Source organism: Perca fluviatilis, chromosome 11 (genome assembly GCF_010015445.1).
Source record: "Perca fluviatilis chromosome 11, GENO_Pfluv_1.0, whole genome shotgun sequence".
NCBI classification, from domain to species: domain Eukaryota; kingdom Metazoa; phylum Chordata; class Actinopteri; order Perciformes; family Percidae; genus Perca; species Perca fluviatilis.
Window position 1 is genome coordinate 36529932 of NC_053122.1, and position 17697 is coordinate 36547628.

The 17697-nt window shown below is 41.5% G+C and overlaps 1 protein-coding gene across 1 annotated transcript in view; it reads right to left on the reverse strand.

Annotated features, from left to right (window-relative positions):
• The window catches only part of LOC120567636 (sodium- and chloride-dependent GABA transporter 3-like), a 58847-nt gene that overhangs the window by 28131 nt on the left and 13019 nt on the right, over positions 1 to 17697 (reverse strand). Inside the window, exons 8-9 of the mRNA XM_039814558.1 lie at positions 3482 to 3606; positions 3278 to 3390 (exon numbers count right to left, since the gene is read on the reverse strand). Of these exons, the coding sequence (XP_039670492.1) occupies positions 3278 to 3390; positions 3482 to 3606 (238 nt within the window). The remainder of the gene's footprint in view (positions 1 to 3277; positions 3391 to 3481; positions 3607 to 17697) is intronic.

A 17697-nucleotide genomic window follows, 5' to 3' on the forward strand; every position in this document is an offset into this window, starting at 1 on the left:
TTGTGAGTGTGCCGACCCCTCGCTCCACTAGGTATGCCGGTTTTGCTTATTACAGACAATTCCACCCACCAATGCACGCATACATGACTGATTACTGACTTCCACGTTCCACATGTGCTCTACTTTGGTCTCTGCTTTTGCTCTGGTATCTCTGGTATGTTTTTAAGCAGGCTGTTTGGGTTGCAGTTGAGCTGATTTGTTCTGAGGGATGCCTTTGTGTCGCCGAGCTGTGTTTGCTGTGTTTTCTCTAGCCCACAGTCGAGTTTTCCTGTATACACGGCTAGGAAACTGCTGCTGTTCTGACCCTGTTAGCCTTAGGAGGGAACATGGCTAGGGCAGTTGTCATAGGGGAACATCCAGGAGTTGGGACAGTGTCATGTCACTCTTTGTTCAGTGTCAGTTTTTTTTTTGTCTTTTTGTCACTGTTTTGGTGTTGAGTGGAGGAGGCAAGGAGAGCGTGATTTTCAGTCTCCTGGACCCAAAGCCTGCTGCTCTGGAACCTGGCATCAGCACATAGCTAGCATATGGTAATGTCCATGAGTTCACCTGGAACTCCCAGACAGCAAGCATGTTTAGTTACATCTGTTTGCCTCTGCCGTTGTTTTTTCACATTGAACCGGGCTGCTTAAAGTTAACTTAAAGCTATTGTGCGTAGTTTCTGTCTCCCCCATGATGACTTCAATGTAATGACAGCAACACAGTTGTTTCATCCATATAACACAAGCTTTCCCTGATAACGCACCGTTGTATACCTTCAGGGTGCTACTTTTGTCTGTGTGCATGGGTAATTCCAGTTCATTCTGCTTTTGGTACTAATTCTGAAAAGGCAAGGCATTTTAAAGATTGTGTTTTCTAGCTGCAGATCACTTGGTTGGACACTGGCACTTTTTTTTCGACGTTTTTGACGCCTTTTTTTTGCTTTTTCCAACGTTTTAAATTGTTAAATTTTTCTTCTACACATTATTTCTACGTCCCATATTTTCTGATCTGAAACAAAAATTTAAAATGGGTCAATGTGACCCGAAGTCAACACAAGAGTTAAGAGTATTTTGGGTCAGGAGGGGTAATGCTGGGTACAAACTGTACATACAAAAACATCTCACTAATACGGTAAAAGATCTCACTGTACCCAAGTTGCTTTCTGTGGCTTATCCTCCTGCTCTTCCTGTTTCAATAACCCTCTTAATTTGCTCTGAGGATCAAAAGTTAAAGCTACTTTATTGTCATATACATGTAGTGAGGGAGCAGTGGGGCTCCCGGGGACCAACTCCAGATCTGAGCCAGTGCCTTGATCAAGGGCACTGACTGGAGAAACTAGTACATGTTTTTTTTGCCACCAGAGAACCCAGAGGAAACCCACGCAAACATGGGGAGACCATACAAACTCCACACTGAAAAGCCCAGAACGACCTGGATCCTGGATTCGAACCCCAAACCTTGTTTCTGCAAGGCAACAGTGCTAACCACTGGGCCACCATCCTGCAAAGGTTGTTGAGGTGAGACTGGGTGACAGGATGGAGTGGAGAGGTTGATAAAGGGAAATTATGTCTTTAAAGAACAAATATTGGCAACATTTTGAAGTCTATGTTGGCTCGGGTAGTGTTCCTCTGGCCTATAGAGACCACCACTCTAAATTTTTTTTACACATCTGCTCCACTGGGTGTGCCTGTTTTGCTGACTGCTCTAGGTCTTGCAGGATCTGGCTCCAGGCAGAGGGGCTGTGGCTGAATCTCACTTGAGATACTAGATGCAACATGTCCGTCAAGATTAAGTTACTCACTTTCTTATTTGTAAAACTGCAACATATTGAACAGTAAATGGTCACAGTAAAAGACAATGGTCGAAACCATTTTTACCTGTGTTGGTAAATTCTTAAAAAAAACAATACGTCACTAAAAGACATTGTAACTTGCGTTACAATGCTTATAACAAGTATATATTACCAAAATGTAATTAGTAATGCGTTATATTACTGCGTTACTGCAAAAAGGAATAAATTACTGTAATTACGTTAATTTTATAAGGCATTACTCCCAACACTGGTGTGGGGACTGGAGTATGTGGTAGAGCAAGTGAGAAGTGAGAGAGTGACGGCGATTAGCTTCGGAGCGACTCTAGAGTCCTAGTGAGAGAAACAAGTGTCTCCTCCTGTTCTTTCTGACCACGGTGGGAAATCTGGAGCAGGAAAAGTTAACCCTCTCCTTGATTTCATGTTGTTTATGGAGAAGGAGAACCAGGAAATGAGTCGGGGGGGATGCAACGCTACCAAGCCACGGCCGAGCGAGATGCGTTGCCGCTACGTGTACTTACATTTTCCCGGAGGTGCACGTTAGATCCCTGCGCGGGACTGTTTTCTTCATCCCGCTCCCGCTGAATTTCTGACCATTACCGCCTGCACCCGCAACGTGTGTGTTACACTCCCACCCGCACCCGCAAAACTCGGAGAATTTATGCCCGCACAATAATACAGATGCATTGATTTTGTGTCTTCTACCGTCCCGCATGAGAAAACACATAATTTTATAGGCTAATAGGGAGACGATGCAGGTGCTTGCTGCTGTGAGAGAGGGAGAAAGGAGCAGAGGATGGGGGGGGCAGACGGTGGACGGAGCCTCAGAGCTCCCCCGTCCTGGGAGCCTCAGACACGCTGCTGGTGTCTGCTCATAGATATACAGTATATACTCGGTCAGTATATATGTATCTATGGTGTCTGCTGGCGTGGGGAGGGTTCCAGGCTACATCCCGATCCCGCTGTGTTTTTTTTTTAGCCGCCCGCTCCCGCCCGCAGTAAAGTTTAAACCGCCCACTCCCATGAGATTTGCGTTTGGTCCCGCGGGACCCGGCGGGACCCAATCCTAACGTCAGGCTACGGTGTAGGGTCCGGCGTAGGTCTGTGTCTCCGCTTACCACAGCGTAGATTTTACGCAGAGGCATAAATCACGCTTCAGACATGAGGAAGGGAAGCAAGTGAAGGAAACAGGGATGTAATTTCAAGGAAATGAGAGCCACATCTGGACTAACGTGGTGTGGTTAGAAAACGAAAGCTCACCACATTTCCACAGTGCTCTCCCCTTCCACATTGGAGATGTCTTTTTTTGTCTTGCTTATTACAGACATTTCCACACAGCAATACACACATACATGACTGATTGCTGACTCCCACATTTTTTCTGGTTTCTGTAAATAAATGTTTATTTTACGCCTAAACCTCATCCCTTTCTACCAACTCTGTTGCAGCCTATGAGCTGGATTGTGGCACTTGGTGCAACAATCTTACATGCGTGTCGACAGTCAGCAGAATGAGCATCAGGAAGAAGCAGACAGTCCAGAACTGTGGAAAAGGCATCAGAGCTGTTGCCTGAGGGTAAGCAATGAAGGCCAAACCTGGACCTGTGTATTGGAAATTAACATGGAGAGAGTCAATACTGATACATACAGTATATTTTTTTTTTCAAAGACTTGCTTTTTTAAAGAGTTATACCTGACTCAGCCACAGTGTCAACACTAACACCTTGTTTCTGAGCCATGAATCCAAGTACAGAGAAGACGACAAATCCAGCAACAAAACTGGTCCCACTGTTCAGCAGACAGAGCCAAAAGCAGTCCCTAGAGGCCACAGAAAGAGAGACAATAGGTGATGTCTTAATTTGTCACTAACAAAACAGGATAGAAACGGGAACTATAATGACAAAAATACAGAACCCCTGAGAGGCAAGTGATCTGAATTATTTTCTCTCCTGTGTTCTTGACTTTTTTTTATTTTCTCTAAATGGTTGGGTCCCTTTTCAAAATTGATAGCCCTATATCTGACGTTTTGTTGCTTTTTTTCCCCAACGTTTTGTCACTTTTTCAATGTTTTGAAACGTTTTCACATTTTTTTTTACATTTTCGGTGCTTATTTCGACATCCCATAAATCAAAAAAAAAACTTTCAAAACAAGAAAGGACAACATGAGGGTTAGGATCAGGGGTCCACTTCAGAAAGCAGGTTTTGTGAAAACTCTGAGTTAGTTAACACTGAGATGAGGGTAACTCTGGGTTTTCTGTTTCAGAAAGACAGGTACCTTAACCTCAGAGTCAGTTACTATGGTAACTGAGGCTGTGACCCTAACCTGGTTGGGAGCAGGTTTTCTTCTCTCAGTCTCCTCCCTCTGACACAGCACTCTTTCATTTCCTCATTCATTCATTCAGTCTGTATCAGGAGCATTTTAGCGCAGTTTGTTATCTGCATGAATAAAAAAAACAGGGTTGGTTTATTAACCATGTTTATATTATAAAACATTATAAAATGTTTCTTTTCTCAAGACATGGCATTTCCTTTAGTCGACGATCTCGTTGATGAAGAAGCTGTATTACTTCGCAGGGAGTTAAACACACGTCAAGAGATGATAATGAGGGCCCGACTATAGATGCATTTTCATTTCCAGATAACTTCCTATTTGAGCGGTGACGGTTTTCTTCCCAGTCTACCAGTTATGTATCCTACATAACCTTATCCGTCCTCATATCACTAACGTCACCCATCGTGGACAGGCTCTACATCCCAGCAGATTATTTCTGTCACATTACATTTTTTTGCAAACGGCAGTTTTCTTACAACATTGGTGATGCGAGCATATTAGTAAAGCCACTGTATGCAGAGCTGTCAGAAAAGTGTGACTCGCTCTGAAACGTTTTTTAAACGTTTTTGTAGTGTTCCCTGGAAACAAACCAGTAAGAGCCATTAAAAATGAGTACATTATTGCAGGTGAATGATGTAGAACCTTTGAAATAAAAGATTATGAATTATAATTCTGTTAATGATGGTGCTGCAGCCTCAGAATGGGGTTAGTATGCCAGTCTGTCAAGCTTCTGAAGTTCGCGGACGACACCTCCCTCCTCAGTGGCTCCTCATGCCACTGTACCTACTCTGCTGTAGCATTCCTTTTTACTACTGTTTAACTTATTTTAGTATTTATTTTATCGTTATTAATACATACTGTGTGTATATGTTTATACTTATATTGTTTGTATTCGTTTATCCTTCTTATATTTGAGAATGTGTGACATACACCAACAACACCATGACAAATTCCTTGTATGGGCAAAAAACGTACTTGGCGTACAACGTAAACGTACAAACGCCCTGCGACTTCAGAAAACACACGCAAATAGACAAAACACAAGCAAATTAAGAAAACAACTTCATTAATTTGACAACACATATGCAGCATTCAGCAAACGCACTGCAAATACACACAACACAACCAAAGAGGTTCAATCTCAAAATGGTGTGCAACGGTGAGATCATAGACTGTAAATATTAAGATCTGTGTTTGAGATATGTTTTCTCTCGTTTGGTGGGTGTGTCTCAGCTCAGGTCCTATGTGATACTCAATCAGCAGAGACGTCTGTAAACTCGTGGTAATAAAACATTTAAAACTGCATCAGCATTTAACGTTGACCTTTATTTAAGCCATATTACATGAGAGCATAGGCGCCGATTTATGTTTTCCTCCGTGGGTGCTCACACGCGCACACCCTTTAGAAAAAAAAGTAGTCAAAATGTTTGCATTTCAGAACCTCAGGAAAGGGACAGCGGCCGACACGAACACAAACGCCATAATAAAGCCGTAAAGTAGGATATCTTTCAACTCCGGACAGCGCCACTTCTCACATATACAGATAGGATTGGAGATGAAACGTTTAACTGACACGCGATCAGCTTCATGGGAAATTATAAATCAATGCCACTGACATAACCAATCACACTATGACAGACGCTCCACTTAGCACCACCTGCAATGTTTAATTTTAAATGAATGTAAAAATGAACTGGCTGTCTGGCACACGTGGGTGCTCGAGCTCCGGAGCACCCACAGTATCGGCGCCTATGCAGGGTTTAATTTCCAGGTCCGAAGGCCCATCACTGAAGTGTAGGCCTCCTCAAATGTAATATTGTGATTATACAAACAAAATAAGTGATCAATCTGTATTCATATAGTGGAGCAATTCGCTCTTGAAATACAAAAAAAACAGGATTTATAGTCCCTCCCTGTAATAGTAAACCAGCCAATTTACCGTGGGATTTATCAAACTGAATCAATAGAATAAATCCCGCCCGCACATAAACACAAAACTGCTTTGCTTGCTCCATCGTGTTGTAAGTAAGACATCTGCTGAAAAAGTGATTGTATTCATTAGCATGATTGCCGTACTGTTTAGTTCACAAACATCCAAAACACCAAAGGAAGAAGAGCCGACCAGACACGAGCTGGTGCTTCGGGCACGGCACCAGCCGGGAGAGCATGAGACGGGAGCATAGACTGTATATTACTAATATATTAGTTTTTTTTGTTGCATTTTTTTGGGGGGTTTGTGCGCTTGTCTTTTTGCATCGTTTTTTATTTGCATCGCGTTTGTGTATTTGGTTGTGTTGTGTGTATTTGCAGTGCGTTTGCTGAATGCTACATATGTGTTGTCAAATTAATGAAGTTGTTTTCTTAATTTGCTTGTGTTTTGTCTATTTGCGTGTGTTTTCTGAAGTCGCAGGGTGTTTGCCCCTGTCGGCCACCGTAATAAAGCCCTTTCTGATTCTGTTTTCTGATTCTGATTGCACCTAAATTAAATAGATTATAGGTTCAGTACCACTTCACCAGTAATGTTATACTTATGATTAAATATGATATACACAACTTCCGGTATGGCGGTGAGCTGAGTGAACGCGCGTTAACCTGCTCTGCTACTCTGTTGGCTAAATCCTACTTGAATATTGTACTTGAGCTGGTGAAATACCTCCATTTCGATAGATAAGCTTAGGGTAATGCCGACGAAAAAGTCAGTCAAGGGCGAAATAAAATTCTTCAAGCTAAATTATCGGACTTTACGAGGTCCAGCACTAGCAAGAAATCCTTAGCTTACTTCAAAGCCATGGACTCCGACGAGGCTAATGCTAGCTCGACTCCGGAGGATAAATCGAAAAGAGATAAATTAAATAGAAGCAATGATACGGCGGCGGGAGTGCTATTAACGACATGAACACAGAGTTTTCCACCAGGTTTGATGGCATATTGTCCGCTATCGAAAGTGTCAGGAAAGACATCAGATTTCGACAACTGAAGATAACGTCGCCTCGTTCCAAACTAAAGTACAAGTCTTAGAAAACTAAAATAAGGACTTGGAGGGAAAACTACTGGACCTGGAGACTAGATCAAGGCGCTCCAATTTGAGGCTTGTCAATTTACCGGAGGGAGCGGAGGGTGAAGAGGCGTATGCCTTTTTGGAGAATTGCCTACCGGACGCACTGGAACTGCCGCTGGGGCGCACAAAACTAACGGTGGAGAGGGCTCACAGAATCGGGCCAAGAGCACACAACAACCCCTTCACCCCGAACGCTGATAATGAAGTTTTCCCATTATTTTCAGTTCATTAGAGACAAGGATAAGAACGTTATAGTCAAGTGCAATCTATGTGCAACACCAAAGGACCTCTCTACGTCGAGAAATAGCACAAGTAACTAGAAGAAACACCTGGACCGGTGCCACGCTAACACTAAGCTAACCGAGAGAGCTGCAGGCGTAGAGAAGAGAAAGAATTCCAAGGATGAGAGTGCGGGGAATATAAAGCAACAGAAATTAAGTTTCTCTCGGACTGCCATGCTGCTTGAACCCCGAGAGGTGAAGAGACTCGTGGCAGAGTATAGTGTTGAAGACATGCTGCCTCTATCAACAGAATCGCCGGCTTTTAGAAAGCTTGTGAGCAAAATCCCCGTCAACACTAGCAATGACAAGGTAAGCGAGCCATGCCAATGTTATTTAATGTCCCGTGTTGTTACAAACAGCAACATTAAAAACATTAATGTATTTACCTGTATCCAAATATTAGCGATTTTCTTAATTCCAGCATGTACTGCCAGACAAAGACATTCGCCAAAGAGTTGGATAAGGCATATGATCTCATGGAAAAGGAGCTGAAGAAAGTTATTGAAGCTCAGCAGTATGTATCAACAACAGCAGACATGTGGAGTGCAAATAACAAAAGTTTCATGGGGGTGACTGTGCACTGGATCGATGCAGATACCTTGAAACGAAAGAAGGCTGCAATAGCTTGTAGAAGATTCAGGGGTCGACATACATAGGACGCAATTGCAACAGAACTAGAGGACATTTTTTCTCAGTACGGGCTGACCTACGATAAAGTCACTGCACGTGTGACGGACAACGGGAGTAACTTTGTGAAGGCGTTCAAGGAGCATCAGCATATTGAGACTGAGGAGGAAGATGAGGTGGAGGGCGATGGCGAAGTGGACTTTACAGACCTTCACAGTGCGTTTACCACCGATGATGATGATCCCGAGTATGGGCTATGTGTACTGCCTCCCCACAATAGATGCGCAGCCCATACACTTAATCCAATTGCCAACAATGAGGTTGATGAATGGCTAGCATCTAATCCAGAATCGAGGGCTGTGTATCGTAGGGCTGTAATGGCAAAAATTACACTTAAGCATAATTCCTTGTATTTTTATGTTTTATTTCTACTTTAATTCTCTCACAAATGCTGAAAGAGTTTTCTCATTCCCACATGCAGATTCTAACCTTGTGAGACATCCAGTCTGAACATAATGTAAGCACTTTTGCCTGAACAGATAGGGGCTACAAGGTCGCCCTAAAACTCTCTAGTTTTCCCATGCCAGTTAAGATGTAACTGGGGGGTGAAAGTCGTACCGGGAGGAGGAGGCGAAATGGCTCCAAGATGTTTCTTGTATTTCTCTGATTGTCTTCATGTGTATCAGATTGCCTGTAAGAACTGTAGCGTCATAATAATCTAAGTGCGTGTGTGCTGTCACTCTGAAGATGCATATAAGCCTGGTGTTCTGTTCACTCATTGGAGAAACTGACTCCACACTGGGCTGCGGCCTTTTGTGAAATCATGTTGCTCCTATATTTGCAAATATATCTTTTTTAATAAAATCCAAAAACCCAACTTGGTGTTTAGTCTCAGTCTGTCTTATTTGTTTCAATTTCCTAAACTCTGAAATTTCCCCCCTTGCTGCAAAGGAAACTTCCACGACAGTGCCACAGCCAAATGTTCAGCGCTATGGACAAAGGCCAGCCGCTCCACAGTCGCAGCCGAGTGCCTTGAAGAGGTTAGTGATAGAAAGTTGATTGTCCCCACAGTAACACGGTGGAACTCATTCTATGATGCCTATGCTCGGATTACAGAAATGCCCCTATCTGACATAAACTTTGCACACAGCTTTAGATTAAATGTATGAATGACAGGGAATACCAGTTTCTCAAGGAATACTGTTCCATTATGAAGCCTTTCACAGTCGCACTGGACATCCTACAGGGTGAGGACACTTGTTTCTATGGAACGCTTCAACCAACCCTAGAAGTTCTAATGGCCAAAACCTTAGCAGCGAAAAATGGCTTAACGCAAATGACCACTGGGCTGCCTGAGGTTATTGTGGGAGCAATTAAAACTCGATTTGCAGCAACAATTGACTCCAAGGATGCACTACTGGCTACCGTCTCACTGCCCAAGTTCAAGCTACGCTGGATAAAAGAAGAAGCCAGAAGAGACCACATCAAGTTCCTCCTCACGACAGAGTGCCGCTCCCTAACAACAGTAGAGCCTGCAGCCCTGATACCTGATGTCCCTCAACCTGCTGCTGTTGCCTCCAGCGAGGAGAACTTTTTTTCCTTTGATGCACAGCCCAATGCCACGGCTGATGCACCCATGTCAGTGGAAACAGAGGTAATGTCTTATTTAAGCTCTGCCCCTGTGATGGAAAGTCTGCACCAGTTTCCAAGAATTAAAAAAATTGCACTTCGCTATAAACGCCCCAACACCATCCAGTGCACCAGCAGAAATACTTTTTTGCTCACCCCAAAACGCAACCGTCTTGGTGATGGACGCTTTCAGCGCCTTCTCCTGATGCGCTTCAACAGATATTTCGGTCAACTGGGTAGTCAAATAGGCTAGCCTCCCCCCCCAACACACAACTGTAAGTAGGCCATAAGTGTCTTCATAGTTCTATTTATTTTACCAGCCTGGTTTGGCTGCAGTTATCTCTGTTGTGGAGTAACAGGTTTCCTGTTTATACTTTATTGTTTTACTTTCAATTTTCTTTGTGGGTTGGTTCAATATAGCCAAGCTTACATTTTTGTTAAGTTGGACTGAAATTGTATTTTCACATGAGGTCTTATAGGCCCAAGCACTTTGACTTTATTTTTGGTATTCTTGAAAAATATGGCCAGCCCCACAGAGCCGTTAACATGTCTAGTTATAAGTGATTAAAATTTTCCCAACCTTTATTTGGTATCCTATGTTTTAGCCAATGTTTGGCAAATAGCAGGATTTCTGTTTTAACTGTGTTTTTTTTTTTTTTTTTAATCAATTATAGGCTTTGTTTAGTCCACTTGTTAATTTTTGTGAAGTTGGACTGAAATTACTGAGTCGTATTTCCAGGAGGCCTAATTCTCCAGGAGCACTTTTTGATTCTTTATAAAGCATAAGCTATGTCATCCAATGCGTGCCAGCTTTGTGCTGTGAACTTGAATTAAAAGAGAATAAAAGAATTTAAAAAACGAAAAGAATAAGAGATTGTGCATCTTATCATCATTAGACTATAGGTTGCATAATAGTGGGCTCCAGCTCTATTGTGATTCATATGCATAGGCCTATGCTTTAAATATGAACAGTAAATCTATCAGAATGTACCAGATTTTATTCTTTGCCTGCTTTTGTAATTCTGACAGTGATTGTTACTTTTTGTATTGGGCCTTCACTGTGTCTATTATATTAAGTTGTTAGTAGCCTTAGGGGCCTACACAGTCATTATGCTATTACCATATTGTCCTTGACTGGATATATAATGAGTTGCAGTAAACTAAATTTTAGCATTTTAGAATGCCAAGTCATACTTCCGTGGATATTTTGGTAAAAGTAACTCAAAAGTAATGCAAAAGTAGTGTAACGCATTACAATTCAGAGACAGTAATATTGTAATATAACTAATTACTCTCAGATGACAGTAACTAGTAATCCATAATGTATTACATTTTTTAAGTAACTTCCCCAACACTGTTTATTACAGTATGTTCAAGGCTTATACTCAGAGCTTATAGTAACTGTTAAAGCTATGTTACTCTCCATTCTCTACTCACTCCAAGACTAAGCTCTTTAGGTATTCCCTTTTTTTTATCATTCTCTCTTTATAAACAAGAGTTAAGAGGCAGAAGTATCTTTGACAACTGTCACTTTGTTAACTTTAAAGTAATTGGGGTTATATTACCTCACTTCTTAATTTCTGTTAAGATTCTCCTGGAACAATATAGTGACTTCAGAGAGTGAAATTTGATTTAGTTCATAGTAAAATGAGGGTGCTTATGAAAGAAAAATGTTTAAGGTTTAATTAAGCTAATATGCTGAATCGCAAATTTAGCATGTGTTCACTGTCTGTGAAGACCACGCTTTTTAAAGCTTTTTGTACTCCAATGTATACTGCCCATTTGTGGCGGCGCTATAAAAAAAGCAGTATGCAGAAACTCAATGTGGCATATAATGATGGCATGAGGCTGCTGCTTAAAATGCCACGATGGAGCAGTGCAAGCCAAATGTTTGTAAGTGTCAATGTATTCACCTGTCCTGCTGTACTCAGGAATCTCATGTACAGATGTATGTGTAGACTAACAGAGTCATACAACAGCATCATTGCAACACTAGTGAACCCTGCATTGAGTGCAGTTAGGTTCACTTCAAGATTGTGGAACCACTGGCGTTTTAATCTATATGCTAATATCTGAACACTTTTTTGTGTATTGTGGAATTTTGACTGTTGTAGACATTTCTTATTGTATGTGTTTTATCTTGTATCTGTTTGTATTTTGCTATGTTTTTGTATTGTGCTATGGACCATTTGTGTGTGTCCTGAATAAAGAATATGATGATATGATGATGATATGGTAGCATGGGAGTGTAAGGTTTGTGTTATAATTAGTTGTTTTTTGTTAGCTCAGTGATACTGTCTTACCCTTGGGGTGGAACAGTTAACAGCTATCTGGAAGTTTTAAGATTACATTGGAAAGAAATTCAGGCTAAGTGTCCTGGATATGGGTGTTGGTTTGGGTATAGTGTTCATCAGTAGTACTATTTATGTTTTTCTTTTGTTTGTTCCATTTTTTACTTTTTACAAACACCTTAACATTTTTGGGGAGTATAACTATACAAGCTATACAAAATGTCTAGTGAGATAAAAAATTAAAATCGCATCATGGAACTGCAGGGGGTTACGAAAAGTTAAGAAAGTCAAACAAGTCATGGACAGGATAAAATCAATGCACTCTAATATTGTGTTTCTTCAGGAAACACAGCTGATGTACAATGAGGATCTGAAAATTAGGAGGAGGTGGAGACAAGGTCTTTTCTGCATCGTTTAACTCTCAAGCTAGAGGTGTCACTGCTCTGGTGCACGAGTCAATACCACTCCATGTGATTAAGGTTATCAAAGACAAATTTGGACGATACCTTATCATTCAAGGACATTTACTAAAAGAACAAATTATCTTGGCGAACATCTAGGCACCAAATACAGATGACCCCAACTTTTTTCAAAACGTATTCCATATTTTGTCCACTCTTGCTGGTAAATATGTGGTGGCGGGCGATTTTTCATTTCATTTCATTTGCATTAGATCCAGCGAAGGATAGGAGCTCTGGAGCCGTAGATTCTCACATTCATAGTAGTGTAATTATACATCACTTCATGAAATAATTGAAGTTAATAGATATCTGGAGGGAAGAAAACCCTGAAGATTTAAAGTTTTCGTGTTACTCCGGTGTACACAAGTCCTATTCAAGAATTTACTTATTTTTTATATCTGCAGAGCTAAGGCACAAAGTCAAGGAATGCTCTTACGCTGCTATCCTAATTTCAGACCATGCTCCCAACTCATTGGTATATCAGGACTCAAAGCTAGTGAAAGACGCTAAGATTTGGCGTTGCGAACAAAAATGGCTGGCCGACCCTGGCTTTGTCTCTTTTCTGGATGAACAAATCAGTTTCTATTTTGAAACTAATACAACAGAAACTTCAGCAAGCGTGAGATGGGAGGCCTTTAAGGCTTATATTAGAGGCCAAATAATCCGCATCACAAACTCTAAAGCAACATTGACTTTTCAAAAGGCAAAAAACTTAGAGACGAAAATAAAGCAAATAGAAAATGAGTATTATCGAACAGGGTCAACAGAATCTCATCAAAATCTATTGCTGCTTACAGCACAATACAATTAATTATCTGCATCAAAAATTATATTGCGACTTAAGCAGTCTTATGATCAGGGTGAAAAACCTGGGAAAGTTCTTGCATGGCGTCTCAAGCAGCTACAGAGCAAAAGAGCTATATTCTCACTGGAGAGTGATCAAGGAGAAACCATTGTAGATCCAACAGAAATAAATGAAACCTTCAGGAAATTTTATGAGGGTCTTTATAGTTCAGAAATGATTAATGAAAATTACCCAATATACCAGAAAACCTTAGGACTAATTTGGAGAAAGATATTACAGTAGAGGAATTATCAGCTGCAATTGATAGTATTAAAGCAGGAAAAACTCCCGGACCTGATGGCTTTCCAATTGAAATCTATAAAAAATAAATTGCTAACTCCAATTTTAGAAATGTTTACAGAGTCCTTCCAAAATGGTACCTTGCCAAAGAGGAGCATTAATTACTCTGCCCCCGAAGGCAGGTAAACCAAATAATAAATGTGAAAACTGGAGACCTATCAGTCTGCTAAACGCAGATTTTAAAATACTTTGTAAGATTTTAGCAAAAAGAATCGAAGAAATAATAACAGATAATTGGGGGGGGTCAGAATGGGTTTATTCGTGGCAGACAAGGCTTCCATAATGTCAGAAGGATTTTGAACATTCTTTATCATCAAAAGGGGGACTCAGACACTGCTTTACTGTCAATTGACGCTGAAAAAGCGTTTGACAGAGTGGAATGGTCTTATTTGTTTGAGATTCTGGCACACTTGGGTTTGGGAGAGAATTTTTGTAATTGGATAAGATTACTCTATTTTGACTAACAGTAATATCTCAAAAACTATAAAAAATAAATTGAGGGTGTAGACAAGGGGACCCTTTTTCTCCATTGTTGTTCATTATGGCAATCAAACCTTTGGCAATTGCAGTGAGGTCACACGATAGCATTTCTGGAATAACCATAGGACAAACGGAGCACCGTTTTACCTTTATATGCAGATGACATAATTGTTTTTCTCAAAACTACCAACAAATCCATAACGGCCCTTCTAGACTTAGCTTGATTAGGAAGTTCGGTAAGATTTCAGGTTATAAGTCTAAAACATCCATTATGTTATTAAACCAAGTAGACAGGGAAAATCCAACTTATGTAGTTGCACAATTTAAGGTAGTCAATTCCTTCTCTTATTTAGGCATTCAAATTGTTCCATTGCTTAACAATATCATAGAAACTAACTATAGACCAGTTATGCAATATTCTGCAAAAATTATGCAAATTCTTTAGATAGATGGGCTGCTTTACCAATGTCGTTAATGGGGAAAATAAATACTCTCAAAATGAATGTACTTCCAAAATGTACCTCTGCCACCACCAAGCAATTTATTTTCTCAGCTGAAGACACTTTTCATCAAGTTTCTATGGAACAATAGACGCCCCAGGCTGCGCCTATCATTGTTGTACTTGCCTTATGATAGAGGAGGGCTTAAATGCCCAAACCCACTATGGTACTACTAGGCAATGTAACTGAGAACACTGATGTTCTACTACTCTGAGGAGAATGTGCCACTGTGGAGAGAAATGGAAGGTGATACACTGAAGCTGCCTTTGCCCATTTACCTATACTCAGCTAATTTTAAGAAACTCAAAAATAACACCAAGAATCCTATGGCTAAAAATATGATTAGTGTGTGGCAACAGGTCTCAAAGTTAGGGATTCACCGAACCCAGAGTTCGGTTCGGAATTCGGCAGAACTTTGGGCTTTTTGACGGAGTTCGGGTACTGCCGAACGTTAGAATTTTTTTCGACCGAACCGAACGGTACCAAAGAGAAGTAACGAGAGGCGAAACACAAACTTTGTGTTGAGTTTCTGCTCTTGCCAAAGAGTATAGAAGTAACAAGAGGCGAAACTCAATAGAACGTTCCATTGCAAACAAACGCACCCATGACAGAGCTGCAGCTCTGCCATCTTGGACTGAACTATCTTGTTACTTCACTACTCTTTGTAGAGTTACGTGGTCGACGTAATGACGTAGTTGGAGCTAGACCGAATGCAGTAGCAACCTAGCAACGGCAGTAGGCTGTGAGAAAGTGAAAATGGAACTTGTGAGCAGAAAAAGTGTTGTTTGGCAGTACTTTCAGTCAAAAGAAGGCGATTCAAGTCCAGCTACATGTTCAATTTGCAATGCCGATTTGTCTGGTGGTGACGAGGACCCTAAACAATACACAACATGGCCGCTGTTACAACATTTGGTTTGAAACATCCGAAAGAATTAACATTTTAAATTGTTGTCAAGCACGACATAGCCCACAGCCAGTTCTTTAGATATTTACAGAGAGATTTTATTAGAACTCAACAAAATCAGTCCTTGTCCATTCCTAGCCTATCAACACTCGAGGAAATGATGGTGAAAGACTGCCAGGGAAGGGGCTTGATTTCCAAAATATATAATGAACTGGTTGGTGAGTCTTCAGAAACGTCAGTAAATAAGTTTGATAGTAGAGAGGGGAGAGGGCGTGTACCAAAGCCCAATTAAAACCAAAGCCCCCAGTGAACACACGTTTAAAATTTCTACAGTACAACTGGTTAATGCGTTCTTATATGACTCCAGTTAAACTTAACAAATTCAATAATGCCATACCAGATGTTTGCAAAAAATGTGACAAGGAAAAGGGCATTATTTTCAATTGTTTGTGGCAGTGTTCTCAAATAAAGAAATTCTAAGAAGTGAAACAGTGTTTTGAGGAAATATTAGAGATAAAATTACATTTAGAACCCAAAATGTTTCTATTGGGTATCTACCCAGCTAACTGTAACATAAGAAAGATTATTTTTAGATATAGGTCTGTTGTTGGCCAAAAGAGTCATTGCAATTGCTTGGAAAGAAGTGGATAGTCCAAGGATAGGTAAATGGCTTTCAGAATGAACAGCAACTCTGCCCTTAGAAAAGATCACGTATGCAATCAGTGTCACGGATTGCCGAGGGATTGACAAGGCTTGGACCCAAATGCAGTTAAGAAGGAATTTATTGACAAAAACTTACAACAAAGAGTGTCCAGAGGTAGGCAGAGGTAGGCAGAGGTAGGCAGAGGCACAACTAGGCACAACTAGGCACACAACATGATCCCACACAGCCCGGTCTCATGGAAGTTTGTGTAAATGTGACGTTATTTGAATCTATTGATACGTGTTCACGGAGACGTTTTTGTCGTTTTTTACGTGGTGGACAACACGAAAATGTGAACTAATGTATTTCAATGGGAAGCACATTTCGTTACCACAGCACGAAATTGTAGGGAGTAATATAAAAAGCCGAAAATCCGCGTAGGGAGGTTGGTCGGGGTGGTGGATGGGTCAAACAACACAGGACTTTCACCCGGGCGAGCGGGGATCGCGTCCCGTTTGCGGCGCTTTGTTTCCCGGGGATGGCGTCCCTGCGTGTGGCGTTTTGTCCCGCGTGTTATTGTGGCGCGTCTCCCGGCGTTTAAGGCGCCCTTTCCCCGGCGTTTAAGGCACCCTTTCTCCGGCGTTTAAGGCGCGTTTAAGGCGCCCTTTCCCCGGCGTTTAAGGCACCCTTTCTCCGGCGTTTAAGGCGTCCTTTCGCCGTAAGTTTTTTCCTAAACCCAACCTCCGCCATCCCGTTATTGTGGGGCGTCCCCAGTGGGCCGCCTTGCGGGCCGTCTCGCGGGCGCCTCCCGGCTTATGGAGCGTCCTTTTCGGCCGCCTCCCGGCTGGTCCCCAGCGGGCCGCCTCGCGGGCGCCTCCCGGCTTATGGAGCGACCTTTTCGGCCGCCTCCCAGCGTCCTTTCCCCGAGAAAATAATGTGACATTTACACGTAAAAAATAACGTGACAGTTACACGTAAAAAACGAGAAAAACGTCTCCGTGAACACGTATCAATAGATTAAGAATAACGTGTACATTTACACGAACTGCCGTGAGACCGGGTTGTCCCACACCAGAGAAAGCCCACACAGAGACTAAATACACGAGGACTAACGAGGTAACATAGTAACGAGGACTAACGAGGGACAGGTGACACAACAGGTGAAACACATCAGGGCAATCTCAAGGGAGGGAAAACACAGGAAGTAAAATAAGACGAGAAAGAAAATAGATTTCAAAATAAAACAGGAAACAGAACATAACAGAAACTCAGAATCATGACAATCAGGGGTAACCAACCAACTTTTGATGACATCTGGGGCCCCTTTAGAAATTTTCTTGCAAATAAAGACTTGTCTCGTTTGGTGGAAACACCTAGGGATGACCCATAAGTGGCCCTCTGTAGTTCATTGGGGAAAAATGTTTACTGTCTGGTGTTGAATGATCACTATCTCATTTATGTGTAGTGCACACTTGTGAGTATGAGCAGTGCACAGTTGGTTTTGTACTTAGTCCCCCCTTTTTATTTACTTATGTAGTATTTGTATTATTTTATTGTAT